This window comes from Ostrinia nubilalis, chromosome 28 (assembly GCF_963855985.1).
Source record: "Ostrinia nubilalis chromosome 28, ilOstNubi1.1, whole genome shotgun sequence".
NCBI lineage: Eukaryota > Metazoa > Arthropoda > Insecta > Lepidoptera > Crambidae > Ostrinia > Ostrinia nubilalis.
In genome coordinates this window covers 4223859-4240185 of record NC_087115.1, presented here as the reverse complement: position 1 = coordinate 4240185, position 16327 = coordinate 4223859, and the positions used below count along the sequence as shown (strand labels likewise).

Below are 16327 nucleotides of genomic sequence, written 5' to 3'. Positions count from 1 at the left end.
AAAAAACACAAAACACAGCAGATTTTTTTCAAAAAGTATATTTTTTTATTATTTGTTGGCATTTTCTGAGTATTTTTTTAGTATTGTCTGTTATTTAGCATTATTACTGTTTCTATTTTATCAGGATATACCTCTTAGTTTAAAAGTTATTACGTTTTCTTTACAATAAATATTTGGAAGAAAAAAATTCTATATACAGTGTGAGTCACGTAAAAGTGTACATATGAAAATAGATGAAACTAGACCTATTTTTATCGATAAAAAAGAGGTCAAAAAATTTTTGAGATTTTTTTTTAATTTTTTATAGAATTTTTTTTCTTCCAATTACGTATTGTAAAGAAAACGTAATAACTTTTAAACTAAGCGGTATATCCTGATAGAATAAAACAGTGATAATGCTAAATAACAGGCAATACTAAAAAAATACATAAAATACACAAAAAATGCCAACAAATAATAAAAAATGATACTTTTTGAAAAAAAAAAACTGCTTAAAAATTCGTGTTTTTTTGGTTATTTTATAAATTTCTCCAAAATATGCCCCTATAACAGGTGGTTTTTATTGTTTTGTATTATTCTCTATCGTATTACCTTTGTAAAACCAAAAATTGCATGTCTCTATCCCTATCACAACATTTGCTATGATAGTTTGAACAAAGGCCTACCACAACATTATTCTCCTCTACAGGTAGGGACAATTTTAATTTTAACTAAAATGCTTATTTTACTTCGAAATCTTTTGTTTTTACTTGAAATCTAACTTGTCTTTATCAAAATTACAAATCTAGAGCCATTTTCAGTTTCGTTGTTAGCGAAGCGTTGAATGGCGCGCCCGGAGAGGCTTAGTTCAAACGATCATAGCAAATGTTGTGATAGGGATAGAGACATGCGATTTTTGGTTTTACAAAGGTAATACGTTAGAGAATAATTCAAAGTAATAAAAACCACCTTTTATAGGAGCATTTTTTGGAGAAATTTATCAAATAACCAAAAAAACACGAATTTTTAAGCAGATTTTTTTCAAAAAGTATCATTTTTTATTATTTGTTGGCATTTTCTGAGTATTTTATGTATTTTTTTAGTATCGTCTGTTATTTAGCATTATTACTGTTTTTATTTTATCAGGATATACCTCTTAGTTTAAAAGTTATTACGTTTTCTTTACAATAAGTACTTGAAAGAAAAAAAATTCTATATAAAAATAAAAAAAAATCTCAAAAAAATTTTGACCACTTTTTTGTCGATAAAAATAGGTCTAGTTTCATCTATTTTGATATGTACACTTTAACGTGACTCACACTGTATAAAAAAAAAAAAACATTGACATCTTTTTTGTCGATAAAAATAGGTCTAGTTTCACCTAATTTCATTTGTGCACTTTATCGTGACTAACACTGTATAAATATTATAAATGCGAAAGTAACTCTGTCTGTCTGTCCGTCTGTCTGTCTGTCCGTCTGTCTGTCTGTCAGTCTGTCTTGCTTTCACGCCTAAACCACTGAACCGATTTTGATGAAATTTGGCATAGAGATAGTTTGAGTCCCGGGAAAGGACATAGGATAGTTTTTATCCCAGTTTTTTAAAGAGGAACGCGCGCGATATAGTTCTTTGATGTTTTCTTCTAAGGATTTTTTATAAGGCAAGTCTAATACAATAGTATTTTTTTGACGGTTTTAACATTTTGATGCCGATCGAAGAAGACCGCACCGGACGGGCATGATGAAATTATAAGGGTTCCTTGTCAGGACTACGGAACCCTAAAAAACTTTGTATATGTATATAAATCGCCACATTAATGACAAACAGCTGTCTATCTCTTTTTAACTAACGTATGAAAATGGACTAGACAATGTTTGCTCAGTGCCCAATTTTAGCCACATTTTGATGTGACTCATTACTTATCTTGTTATTCAAGCTTGAGGTGCATCGAGCGTTTATTTCCATGCAAAAACAACTATTAATAAATGCGGGGCATACAAACTAAAGGTTAGCGCTTAACTCTGTCGTTGACTGAGGTATGGGAGCGACTAGAAAGGGTGTTTTTGAACGTCTAATGACATCGAGACTTCAGATTTATAATGCTCTGTCACGTGATCTGTACTTCTAAACTATATTATTATAAATGCGAAAGTAACTCTGTCTGTCTCGCTTTCACGCCTAAACCACTGAACCGATTTTGTTGTTTGGCATAGAGATCCCGTTAAAGGACATAGGATAGTTTTTATCCCGGTTTTTGAAACAGGGACGCGCGCGATAAAGCTTTTCTGTGACAGACAAAATTCCACGCGGGCTAAGCCACGGGCGGAGAGCTAGTAATATTATAAATATGTAAATATCACCCATTCCGCGTTGCTCCCATACCTAAAGGCAATGAAGTAAACCCACACCCCCTTACCACGGTAATACTATCCATACTTACCCTTACTAATAAAAGTGAAACCCGGGATGAACACTGGATTAAAATGACATTTCCATACTAAATGACAATTTAAACCAGAGTTCAACAAGGTAGGGGACATGTTATGCACTGGCCGAGTTAAGCTAGACGGTCCTCCATGGGGTACGATGGTGAGGGACCTCCTCGTGGTGCACCCTGGGCAACGTCCGCGTGGTCTGTTCACGCGGGCGGCTAACCTCTCACCTGCGCAGCAGGTCTCGTCAACTCGGCGGGCTTGTCGGGAAACCCGGGGCCGGGGGCCGTCGAGGCATTTGCCCAGGCCACGATGCAGGGGACATCTTTAAAAACCTCCACAGGTGGGGGCTGGCGGGACGTTTGTCCGGGCCCATTCTTTGGAGGGCCGCTCTCGGTACTTCTCTGATCAGCAGAGCTGACTGAGCAGCGGCATGGAGCACACCTAAACCCGCTACGAGGGTCCTTTGTACCAGGGGCACGAGTAAAAACAACTGGAGGAGAGGATTGGGGGTTCCCTCGAAGTCGGAGGGTCTCGCTCGTACGAGCTTCTAGCCTGAGGAGGAGCTGCGGACGAATGTCCAACTACTTAGGTCTCGCGGTTCCGTTCTTTGGGCTCCGTTCATCATTTCAGCCATAGGACGTCCACTGCTGAACATAGACCTCCCCCAATGATTTCCACAATGGCCGGTTGGTGGCGGCCTGCATCCAGCGCCTTCCTACCTTTATGAGGTCGTCGGTCCATTTTGTGGGTGGACGTAAAAACAACTGGAGGAGGGGATTGGGGGTTCCCTCGAAGTCGGAGGGGCTCGCTCGTACGAGCCTCTAACCTGAGGAGGAGCTGCGGACGAATGTCCAACTACTTAGGTCTCGCGGTTCCGTTCTTTGGGCTCTGGTGGACACCGTCGGGTTTTAGTGTGTAGGTAGAGTCCCACATAGGGTTGCCAGGTGTCTTTAGCCGGACATGTTAGGCTGTTTACGGTCTTGTCCGGCCTGTCCGGCTTTTGTTAGGCTTTTTATTGGCTGTCGCGCCAGGCAAAAGTCGAGCCACAGAATAATATGAAGCGCACGTATCAGGATTGCCCCCCCCCGTCACACATGTCCGGCTTTTAGGGTAAAATGTCCGGCCAAATGAAGCACAGAGTCCGGCTTTTGTGTTTTTGGACCTGGCAACCCTTAGTCCCACATAATACATAACTCATGTCCTCACTAGTTTAGTTTAATTCTCTAAGTAACTATAGACAAGGTAAGTCACGAATTTTTCCAATGTTTTTTTTGTTGTTGAGCAATTCAATGAGTCTTGTTTACATTAAATACGTGATGCGTTTTTGTTTAGGCTAGCTGTTATCTGTGGTAGGGTAGCCAGGTGTCCGGCTTTAGTCGGACATAAATAAATAAAAAAATAAAATAAAAATTATTGATTTTCAGACAAAAACAATCCATATTTTGTTTTATCAATTTGATCTTAAAAAAACTACATAGCAAGCGCGCCGCCGCCAACTGTTCAAAATGTATCTTAAAATATCTACTTCTACCAATAGATAATTTTATTAGCTGTCGCATGATATAAAATATTTGCTTAATAGTGTTAAGATGCCCACGCTATCACTTGTTTTTGAAGGAAGAGGTGAATACTAAAAATTAAAACCTAAATCCTTGTAATTTTGTGAGAAATGGGTCAAACCCCAGATTTGAAGTATTTTTATCGATAAAATTGTCCATAGATCACGCCTTTAAAGTTTGATCACTACATGCACGGACACACTTTTATAAAGCCACTAGCGACCCGCCCCGGCTTCGCACGGGTGCTAAGTAGGTACACATGTACATACAGGGTGTCCCAGAATGGGTGAATCAAACTGCTAGGGGACGTAGCTCTACTAAGGTACCTACTATCCCTAAAAAATATGAAAATAATTTTTGTGTTCGGATTTTTTTTTTAAATAAAGTGCTCTAAACTCGAAATCTAGTCATTATTTTCAAAAGTTTGTTTACATAATATTTATAAACGAAGCGATCACGTACAATTAATAAGAAAAAAGTACAAATAAACTCCAAACGCAGCAATTATAGCCTTAGGCAAAAAAGCTGATTTATTTTCACTTTTTCAAATTTTTTTTTGTTTCCTTATGCGCTTAATTTTTTTTTTCATATTTTTTAGGGATAGTACATTAGTGTAGACCAACCTCCCCTAGGAGTTTGATGCACCCATTCTGGGACACCCTGTATAAATCTACCTCATGAATCACTCTATCTATTGAATAAAACCGCATCAAAATCCATTGCGTAGGTAGTTTTAAAGATCTAAGCATACATAGGGACAGACAGCGATGATAAAAAGGTAAGTCCGACTTTTACCTTGGACATGGCCACCCTAGTTGTGTTGTTGAAATATCAAGGCACAGTATTGACCCCGCCAAACGAGTCAGGCGAAACGCAAATGTACTAGGGTGAAAGTGGTTGACTGGCAGAGAATGCCACCCGGCATTAAGTTCGCCAGTGCACATCATCACTTTAATGTACAAAAGTTTAATAATTTAATATTGAAGTTAAATAAATAAATAAAATAAAAGTTAAGTTAAGATATAATGTTAGTAATGTCTGATGTTTAACTTTAATGTAGAGTGTCTGTTTAAGTCTATTTAAAGAGTATAATACTTATATTTTATTCCAACAAATTGTCATATTTTGTATTACATAAACAAGTCTTATGTTATTTGTCAAGTCTTTAATAATAATAAATAAAAGTTGTAATAGTAGTCAAGTCTGTAAAACTGTATCAATCTGTAAAATTAAAATATTTTACTTTTTTCTAATAAGGAGGATGTTATGAGAATAGTCACATCACTAGTGTTACGCACAACACTATCTCTTAAGATGGCGTCATGCTCCATTGTCTTTGGTCTTTGGTCATCGTCTTACATTGGTTGTACTGAATGTAATGTATTTCATAATACTGAATAAACTCAAGTCGCTTCACAATATAGTCTTTCACTCATACACCAAACACTACAATGAACAAAAGGTGGACCTTAAAAATTATTATGGGCAATACAGTTTATAACCGACTACACCAGAAATAGGGTTATGTGTGGAAGTGTGGAGTGGCCGACTCGAGATCCGAGGAACGCGGGTTCGAATCCCACCGGCGCCGCTCGACTATTGTGGTGAGCCCACTCGTAACACAAGCTCATAATGGGAATTGCTAATAAACTTTAAAAAAAATCATAATTGTCGATTTTAGGCGCCACTATGTTAGACAAATGGCCAAACTTTTGTAATTCTAATTTGTGTTTATTTCATTTTTATTTGAATGTATATTATGTTTTTTTTTTGCATTTTACAACAAATATGACAATTAATAAAAATAATAATTTGTTGCAAAACCAAACCTATTTTAGTATTTTTGTATGTGACGAAAGAAAAACAACAGCGATGAGCGCCATCTATTACATCATTTGTAACTAAATGCTACATCAAAAACGATTGTTTAAGACTTCAGTTTTTACTAAAGATAAAATTTTATTATTTGAAGAAATATTGTGTATTTGAATCATTCACTGTGTTTAAATGAACAAATTAATGTGTAAAACATTTTTTCATTATAGTTTACTGAGCATTAGTGACTTTTTACAAACGTCTTCAGAAATTCGATACTTATGTCGCCATAGGTCGCCATCTAGTGAGATTGATTTGGAATGATTCAAGATTTATAGGCATCGGGTTCCCGTGGTTATTATCCTTCAAGTAGCTCTACGCATTTGTATACTTCAACAGTACATCAGTCTAAACACAACATCTCGTGTAGTTGTTATATAGGAGAGTATGTATGTAAATGTAAAATCTTGATGTGCTATCGATTATATCAGCAACTACAATGGAAAACAATTATGAACGTTAATACATGCGATTAGATTTCATTATATACTATACAAAAACACTTAAAAATAGATGAGATACTAAGTTGATTTTTATATTACCTACCTAATTTCGACATTTGTGATTAAATTAAAACAATACACTTAATTTATTACAAGTCTGAAAACATTGCTACATTAATCAAAAGCTTTTTATTTTGTACCACAACATAATTAGTTTAATTAATTTACTTTAAGCATTAAACGATTAGCGACAATTTTAAGTCTATTTCGAACGTTATTGAACATTATAGCGTAATCTGAATTAGATTCTTTAGAATATTTTCTTAAAGTGGAAAACTTTACTTAAGCTTTTTAAAAAAAATCAAAATTAACAACTTTATAAAACTAAATAAACAAGTGTTATACATACATAGACTTATAGTTATCTCTTATTGGTAGGTAGTAGTGTAAGTATTTAGGGTGTCAAGTCCTTTAAAATTTTCAGTTCCTTATATTCGCCAAGCCAATAACGTCTTTAGATTATTTACGACTGTCACCACCACCAATCATAAAATAAGGGCTTAGTCCATTTCCTTGTCGTGGATTCGGGGGCATCATAACTATACTGACGAGCTAGGTAAGCGACCAGTACTCGCAGACCTTTTAATTGTGGAGGTAGGACTAAAAGATGTGGTTGTCGCAATTTGTGGTACATTTCGCGAAGTATCTAGAGCGCGGGAGCACACGTCCAGAATCCTTTGTGTATGTTGACGTTGTCTTACTTCAATACTCATCAAGCCAAATAGATTTAGGCTGAAGGGAATGTTAAGTATTATAACAATAATCATGACTAGCAATACTATCAGCATAATATTTATAGATATAATTAATATACAGTGTAATATTACATCCAGCGGGAACCAGAGTCCACCTGAAAAAAATACGGAAGGTATCAGTCAAATGCATACCTACTCAAATAATGTGTATGTTTGGAAAATTTTAATATTCAAAATATAACATTGATGATGTCACTACTTTATGTTTACAGTTTGATAAGTTTTCTCAGCTTGAGAGAACACTATAGTATAGTAGGTGCACACTGGGCGACAGTCGCGGCGACAAGACGCCCATTCTTGTGTAAGATAGGTGTCTAGTCTCCGCAACTGTCGCCTAATGTGCGCCACAGTCCTCAATTTTTTTTATATAAATGAAGTCTACAAGAGGCACCTGCCAAAAATAGTACATAAATGTATTTTTTATTCCTTGGTGGGTATCTAGGTAGGTAGGTAGGTGTGGGGTTATTGATAAATAAAATAAATATAGCTTCAGAAATAATTAAGTATCATAACTGTACCTGTGATTTCATTTATCATTGTGTTGACTGTACTACTCAGCACCAACATAGGTTCAGACAGAAATGTGCTGAACATTCTAATGCCAATTTTTAGTGGATTCATGTGCTTCATGAATATTATAGGATCAGGTGGAGGGACTTCACATGAATTCCAAAAATGCCAGCTGCATTTATTTCCAGCTGATAGAAATCTGTCCAATTCTTGTTTCTCTGCTTCCTGAAATAAGAACATTTAAAGCCTTTTATGAGACATGTAAAAACCAAACAATAATATGAGACATGTAAACATCTCAAGTAATAGACAGGGTCTACAACAGACTCTGTCTATTACATGAGATTTATTGTTTAATGTATGAATTTAGCATTTTTGGGATTAATGTTGTAAAATTCATAAAGATTTGATTATTTTTGTTGTTTTGATTAGAAAGTTTTTGTTTTGTCAAAGTAATCTTTACTAATATAAATACCTTATATGATATGACTACTTCATAAAGATACAATGCAGCAATGACTAGTATGATAACATGTTTATGAGACATGTGCATCCACAGCCAAAACAACACACCAAATGCTGCTAAACCTCCACAACATAGTGTGATATAAGTCTGAAAAAATAGAGGTAGATATTACACACTACACCACACAAGACAAGAAATAAAAGAGATGGCACAATTTAGGTTTTACTACAGCAGGGGTGGCCAACTTGATTAGACATAAGTTCTACTGTTTACTAACGAAACCCTGGGTGATCTACCACTTACATACTTCTTGAAATCTTAAATGAAACAGCATAGTTTAGTACCTACACAATCATGTAGTATTTTTTGCCTTGCCACGATCGACTGGACCAATAGTCGCGATCGACCACACCTGTACTACAGTAATTAATGTAAAGTTATTAATTTTACCTTGTATTCTATGAATAACGACTGAATATATTCACTCCATGCTATAGCAACTTTCTGTGCAAGAGAAGGTTTGTAAACAGCTTCTTCTACATAGGCAACTGCACGGCGAAACATATCTTCAGTCAGTGCAGTGTTTGATGTTGTGTAGTCCTTCAGGGTTTGCCAATGATCCTGGTCGAATTTTAACAGCAGGGATATATCGGTACTGCCATCTTCGTTTAACTGTAATTTATAAAATAATGTTAAGAAGATTTTTCAGGGTTTTTTATACATGTAGCAACATTTTCACATGAGCAAATCTACTATCAAAAGCTACACATAATGATGAAATGATAGTCTAATCAACATAATTTCACAGAAAACTGTGAAAAAGGGTTTTGCAGTAAAATACAAGCAAAATGCGAACAAAGGAAATACGTAAAATGTAGGTAGGTACTGCTATACCTTTGTTTGTCCAGCATTCAAAATGATTGCAAGAGTTCTCTTGAAAAACCACTCTCCGTTTGCCATGTTTCCATTGGTTTGTATTTTCCTTTTTGGTGGTAATCGAAGGTCTGGAGGAATCTTTCCATCATGAGTGTCTGTTGATGTTTCGTCTTGAATCAAATCCCACGGATCTGGCCCGACACGATTATTGTACTGGTTAAAATGAAAACATATTATTATGCTTAATAATAAGAAGCCTAGAATCACTTTACACATGATTGCTAAAATTATAAGATAAACAAATTTAATTCAACAGCCGGCACAATCGATTAGAGGCGAAGCGAAAACTAAAACTCGAACTGAAATTACGAAAAATTATCTTTCGCTAATCTATATCTAAGTATATGTATACAGGGTGGAATTTTGTAATGCCACCTGGAGGGAAAGTACTCTTAATATTGTAGATAGACATTTTTTCTCAAAGAAAACATTCCTTTATTTTTGAAAAGAAATAGAACTGCATTCAAAGATTTCCAAAAAATTACTTGCCAGACCCGGAATTCGAACCAACTAAAATCTGGTAAAAATTACACCCTGTATTTTTATTGCATCGATCGTTAGGGTTAAGTATAAGGATAAAATCTCTCTAACAAACTTGATAAATTAAATGAAAGGAAAACCATGAAATCTTAAATTATTTTAATTACCTATGTACAGGAAATTGTATGGTTTGGTAGGTAATATTCGAAAAATTTTCGAAAATATTTGAATGCAATTCTCTTTCTTTTAAAAAATAAAGGAATGTTTTCTTTCAGTAAAATTTTCTATCTACAGTATTAAGAGTACTTTCCCTCCAGGTGGCATTACAAAATTCCACCCTGTAGGTATACAGTGTGAGTCACGTTAAAGTGTACATATGAAAATAGATGAAACTAGACCTATTTTTATCGACAAAAAAGAGGTCAAAAAATTTTTGAGATTTATTTTAAATTTTTTATTGATTTTTTTTTCTTCCAATTACTTATTGTAAAGAAAACGTAATAAATTTTAAACTGAGCGGTATATCCTGATAAAATAAAAACAGTAATAATGCTAAATAACAGGCGATACTAAAAAAATACATAAAATACACAAAAAATGCCAATAAATAATAAAAAATGATACTTTTTGAAAAAAAACAGCTTTTAAATTCGTGTTTTTTTGGTTATTTGATAAATTTCTCCAAAAAATGCCCCTTTAACAGGTGGTTTTTATTACTTTTTATTATTCTCTATCGTATTATCTTTGTAAAACCAAAAATCGCATGTTTCTATCCCTATCACAACATTTGCTATGATAGTTTGAACAAAGGCCTACCACAACATTCTCCGCTACAGGTCGGGACAATTTTAATTTTAACTAAAATGCTTATTTTACTTCGAAATATTTTGTTTTTATTTGAAATCTAACTTGTCTTTATCAAAATTACAAATCTGGAGCCATTTTCAGTTTCGTTGTTAACGAAGCGTTGAATGGCGCGCCCGGAGAGGCTTAGTTCAAACGATCATAGCAAATGTTGTGATAGGGATAGAGACATGCGATTTTTGGTTTTACAAAGGTAAAACGATAGATAATAATTCAAAGTAATAAAAACCACCTTTTATATGGGCATTTTTTGGAGAAATTTATCAAATAACCAAAAAAACACGACTTTTTAAGCAGATTTTTTTCAAAAAGTATCATTTTTTATTATTTGTTGGCATTTTCTGAGTATTTTATGTATTTTTTTAGTATTGTCTGTTATTTAGCATTATTAGTGTTTTTATTTTATCAGGATATACCTCTTAGTTTAAAAGTTATTACGTTTTATTTACAATAAGTAATTGGAAGAAAAAAAATTCTATAAAAAATTTAAAAAAAATCTCAAAAAAATTTTGACCTCTTTTTTGTCGATAAAAATAGGTCTAGTTTCATCTATTTTCATATGTACACTTTAACGTGACTCACACTGTATAAAAGAAAGTCGTGTTAGTTACACCACTTATAACTCAAGAACGGCTGAACCGATTTAGCTGAAAATTGTCAGGGAGGTAGTTTAGAGCCAGGAGAAGGACATAGGATACTTTTTATCCCGTTCGAAATTAAAAAAAAAGTCTGCTTATTTATTGCCATTAAGGCGGAACAAAGTTCGCCGGGTCAGCTAGTTTTTTATATCACAATGTCTTCTATCGACTTCGATCCGTCTATAAAATTGTGTCTAAAATATTTGCATTCCAGTGCTCCTGATTCAACCGAGCAGTTAAGGTTAACTCTCGATGATATTATTAGGCAGACTTACGGCAATTCTAAGACCTTGGGCAATGTTTTGCCGAAGAAATATTTGGCTGATGAGAAGATGGGATCTCCTAGATCGAAGCATAAAAGTGATAAAGCTTCTAGTAGTAAGACAGTTCCCATTCCACAGCAAAGCCCTCAGCAAATACAGATCCCTGAGCGAGAGAATGATGACGGGTCTGTGATGGATGGCGAGCTGGCCTTCGACCTTTTAGAAGAAGATTTGACCTGTGCAGTGTGCAGGCAAATAGCTGTTCAGGCTGGCAACCGCTTAGTTGAGTGTGATGCCTGCCATGCTCTGTATCATCAGTATTTATCTAACTAATTATTAGTAACATAAATGAGTACAATGCTCAATGTTTGTTTACAGTTAAATTAATATATTTTATTTTCAGGACTGCCACAAGCCGGTAATAAAGTGACAACGATATGGGCACTGATTGGCAATGTGCATCGTGTCTTTCGTCTCAGGGGTTTTCTGCTGGATATCCAAGCAAGGTTACATCTGAGGCCAAGTCCCCTACTCGCATATCCGGATCAACCACACCGGTTAAGATTTCATCGAGCAGTTCCTCTTCTTCGTCCCCATCTAAAGTTGTTACCCCTAACATCAATATAATATCAGCTGATAAACGTCTCCAGAAAATGAAGAAGAAAGCAGCAAAGCAACGAAAAGAAGAAAAGCTCGAAATAAATTAGTCTCGCTGTCATGTTTTATGATTAATTAGGTATACATAGATTAGGAACAGATATCCAATCCTAATAATTGTAAATTCCAATTATTCCTCCTATAATCTTACTTCAATAAAGAACCATTAAGTGAATATCATGTTTTTTTAATATCCTGTTTTTAAGGTTTCACATAAGACTTTCTAGGATGCTTCATATAACTATTACTTTATTTATTCAGTGGAGCCCATTTTTCTTCCTGAAACATTTTATGTTTTTATGACAGAACTAGCTTTTTCCCGCGGCTTCACCCGCGTGAATTTTAGTGTCACAGATCGGCATAAATTATAGCCTATATGTTAATCTGGGTTAGAAACAATAATACTGCAAAGTTTCAACAAAACCCGTTCAGTTGTTTTTGCGTGAAAGAGTAACACAAATCCAGACATCCAAAGTGTTTCACATTTCGCCTATATTTCACATGTGGGAGTCATTGGTCAATTTTAAAACTAAATATAATACAGTGTGAGTCACGATAAAATGTACTTATGAAAATAGGTGAAACTAGACCTATTTTTATCAACAAAAACGAGGTCAAAAATGTTTTTGAGATTTTTTTTTTAAATTATAGATTTTTTTTCTTCCAATTACTTCTTGTAAAGAAAACGTAATAACTTTTAAACTAAGAGGTACAACCTGATAAAATAAAAACAGTAATAATGCTAAATAACAGGCAATACTAAAAAAATACATAAAATACCCATAAAATGCCAACAAATAATAAAAAAATTATACTTTTAGAAAAAAAATCTGCTTTTAAATTCGTGTTTTTTGGTTATTTGATATTTTTTTCCAAAAAATGCCCCTATAACAGGTGGTTTTTATTACTTTGTATTATTGTCTATCGTATTACTCTTGTAAAACTAAAAATCCCATGACTCTATCCCTATCACAACATTTGCTATGATCGTTTGAACAAAGGCCTGCCACCACATTATTCTTCGCTACAGGTAGAGACAATTTTAATTTTAACTAAAATGCTTATTTTACTTCGAAATCTTTTGTTTTTATTTGAAATGTAACTTGTCTTTATCAAAATTACAAATCTAGAGCCACTTTCAATTTCGTTGTTAATAACGAAGCATTGAATGGCGCGCCCGGAGAGGCTTAGTTCAAACAATCATTGCAAACGTTGTGATAGAGATAGAGACATGCGAGTTTTGGTTTTACAAAGGTAATACAATAAAGAATAACACAAAGTAATAAAAACTACCTGTTATGGGGGCATTATTTGGAGAAATTTATCAAATAACCAAAAAAACACGAATTAAAATGCAGATTTTTCTCAAAATTTATCATTTATTTATTATTTGTTGCCATTTTTTGAGTATTTTATGTATGTTTTAGTATCGCCTGTTATTTAGCATTATTACTGTTTTTATTTTATCTGGATATACCTCTTAGTTTAAAAGTATTTACGTTTTCTTTACAAGAAGTAATTGGAAGAAAAAAAATTAAAAAAAAAATTAAAAAAATATTTTGACCTCTTTTTTATCGATAAAAATAGGTCTTGTTTCACCTATTTTTTCATATGTGCACTTTAACGTGACTCACTGTATAAAGCTAGGCAATCAACATTGTTTTTAAAAGAGGAGAACTTTCAGGTAAGCAGTTAATGCCTCGATCGTAAAAGCTGCTGTTTTCGTCATCCTTGATTAGATCCGATTCTGTATTTAATATAATTAACGAATCTAACAGTTCTTGCCCCAGTAGAGAACGAAGTCTCGTTTTATATGCGCTTTAATGCTGAAAATCGTCTCTCACAAGTCACTTGCGTGAATGAAATTGTGAGAATTACAACAATTACAAATGCAACATATAAGGTGGTGTATGTGCTGATATGCATGTTATACTGTGATAAAAGTTTACATGCACATGGTATGCAACTTTGACAGACGTCCAAACCACTTCCGGAAAAACACATGGCGTCCTTTGCTGCCTGGTTTAGACCAGGCAGCAAAGGACGCCATGTGTTTTTAGACTTAGGTCTAAAACATCTTCGTCGTTTTCTTCGTCACTTTGTGAATATGAATCTTGCTTATGCCGTGTTAGCTAGATCCAGAAAACCGCGTAAATTGCGAATTTTACGCGCTTTTTCCGCGACCTTACCTCAGCAGATCCGTGGTTTGCATAGTCAGAATCAGATCCGTGGCGAGACAAATTAAAACATTTTTTTTTTCACTTCCTATTATATTTATGAGGGTGCCTCATCAACAAAATGCTTTATTTTTCAGCCCTCTTTTGCCACATAATTTTAGTTTTCTTCTATAATTAAAAAAAAATAATAGCCACGGATCTGACGTGAAGAACGTTTCTTCCAGGAATCAGCCGCGTATGCTTGGTGCCGTGTTAGCTAGATCCAGAAAACAGCTTAAATTGCGAATTTTACGCGTTTTTTCCGCGACCTTACCTCAGCAAAAAAGTCCCAGTGCTTCGAAATCATGACAGATTCCTGTAGGGTTTCTTGCTTTAGTTCATTTAATAAACGGCGGAATAAACCACTGTAATTTAATACATAAAAAAAGCAAAATAAAACTCCCATCATTTTCCAGCAATTTTCCGAGAATTGCATTTATTAGAGGATGCAATTTTATTTTTGGGACATGTGTGGGTCAATGTGGTCAATAGAAGCTTAACCTCAAGTTTTTGGGGTCGCCACCCTTGTCCCCCAACCGCCATCTTGAAAAAAGGGGTGAAAACACTTTTTTATGCGTCTTACAAAAAAATCGTTATGTCATAATTTGTAGCAAATTGTTTTGCCTACAAATATGTTTACATACCTAACTTTTTGTCCTAAATTAAAAATTAGAGAAGTTATACATAAGCAAAAAGGATTTTTTATTTTTTGCTTATAACTTCTTTAATCTTTAATTTAGGGCAAAAAGTTATATTGACATATTTGTAGACAAAGCAAATTTCTACAAATTAAGACTGTACAATTTTTTTGTACGACGCATAGTTTCCGAGACATGCACGCGGGCAACCGTAGCACAGGGGCCACGCTGCGCGGGCCCCCTGTACCACGCTTGCCGCATGCCCCGCAACCCAGGCCCGTGGGGGGCCCGCGCAGGCTGGGGCTTGGCTGGCAAATGCCACCTCGACTGTATGGCCAGTCCGACGCTGTCAGTCTGTCCGAGGTTTTGCGTGGAAACTATTGGCACCTAGTGCCAGGCACTAGAGCTGTAATTTTGAGGAAGTACTTAATGTATATCCCACCAAAAACATTCTGTAAAAAACTAGCCATGTCTCGATGGAGCTGCAAAGTCGTGCCAAGTCTATGGTTCCTTACTGCGATTTCTTTATTATTATAGTTAATGTTGTGTGACTATTAGCCCTTTATTCGCTTTCATCATCATCATAATCATTTTAGCCATAGGACGTCCACTGCTGAACATAGGCCTCCTCCAATGATTACCACTATGGCCAGTTGGTGACGGCCTGCATCCAGCGCCTTCCCGGTACTTTAATGAGGTCGTCGGTCCACCTTGTGGGTGGACTTATTGGGTCTTTAGGGTTCATTCGCTTTAGCAACCCTTAATAAAACCCTTAAGAGTGACACATGTAAAGCTCACTCGCCTTAGTGAATCAGGGCTATCGTTTTAGCGCTCACCAGTTAGCGCCACTGTAGAGTAAGGTCCTGTCACTTGCTAGTCGCGAAGACAGTGGCACCAACATGTGAGCGCTAAAGTGGTAGGAGGACTATCGCATTTGCACTCATCAAGATGGCGCCACTGTCGAGTAAGGTCCTGTCAATCGCCAGGGGTGCCAACTTTTAAGTAGCCCCCGCCGCAGGACTAAACTTCTCCTTCCAACCCCTAACTCTGAAATGTTTAGAAATAGCCCAGCATATCGTTGCATACAAATTTTCAATAAAGTTCCTGATAATATTAAAAATATAGATATAGATAAGAATCATATGTTTAAACAAAAGTTTAAAGCATTCCTAATAAGTAAATGTTTCTATAGTGTCAAAGATTTTATGGAAGATAAGTAATAAATTTTGTTATAAGTAAGTAGTAGATGTATATATTGTTATACTTTGTTATATAAATATAGTAATATTTTATATAAGTCTATTAAAAACTAAAATAAGCATGTAAGTTAAGATATACCTACTTATGTAAGTAGATTGCTGTACCCAACCGGGTGTGCATAGTTACCTAAGTCACCTAGTTTTAAGTTTCTAATGCCCATTTTCACCATCATTTCCTAATTTTTAAGTGAACCCTATGAAAACAAAATGCCTGTTCTGAGGTTAGGATGTGTTACCATAGGGGTCACTTATAAATTAGGGATTGATGGTGAAAACGGGCATTAGTGTACTATG

At 35.1% G+C, this 16327-nt stretch overlaps 1 protein-coding gene across 1 annotated transcript; it reads right to left on the bottom strand.

The window, feature by feature from the left end:
- Window positions 1-6432: 6432 nt before the first annotated feature.
- LOC135085114 (uncharacterized) lies at window positions 6433-9304 on the bottom strand. The gene is made up of 5 exons (XM_063979874.1): window positions 8977-9304; window positions 8533-8754; window positions 8092-8229; window positions 7625-7841; window positions 6433-7201 (listed from the first exon to the last, which is right to left on the bottom strand). The coding sequence occupies exons 1-5, from the start codon at window positions 9232-9234 to the stop codon at window positions 6891-6893; spliced, it is 1146 nt and encodes a 381-aa protein (XP_063835944.1). The 5' UTR covers window positions 9235-9304; the 3' UTR covers window positions 6433-6890.
- Window positions 9305-16327: the final 7023 nt, after the last annotated feature.

Excerpts from the sequence above, each read along its gene's own strand:
- LOC135085114 (XM_063979874.1), bottom strand. The coding sequence starts at position 9,234 with ATGTGTAAAGTGATTCTAGGCTTCTTATTATTAAGCATAATAATATGT. Across the intron at positions 8,230-8,532 it reads CGTTATTCATAGAATACAAG|ACTTATATCACACTATGTTG; the intron begins GTAAAATTAATA and ends CTATTTTTTCAG. Across the intron at positions 7,842-8,091 it reads AAGTAGTCATATCATATAAG|GAAGCAGAGAAACAAGAATT; the intron begins GTATTTATATTA and ends TTCTTATTTCAG.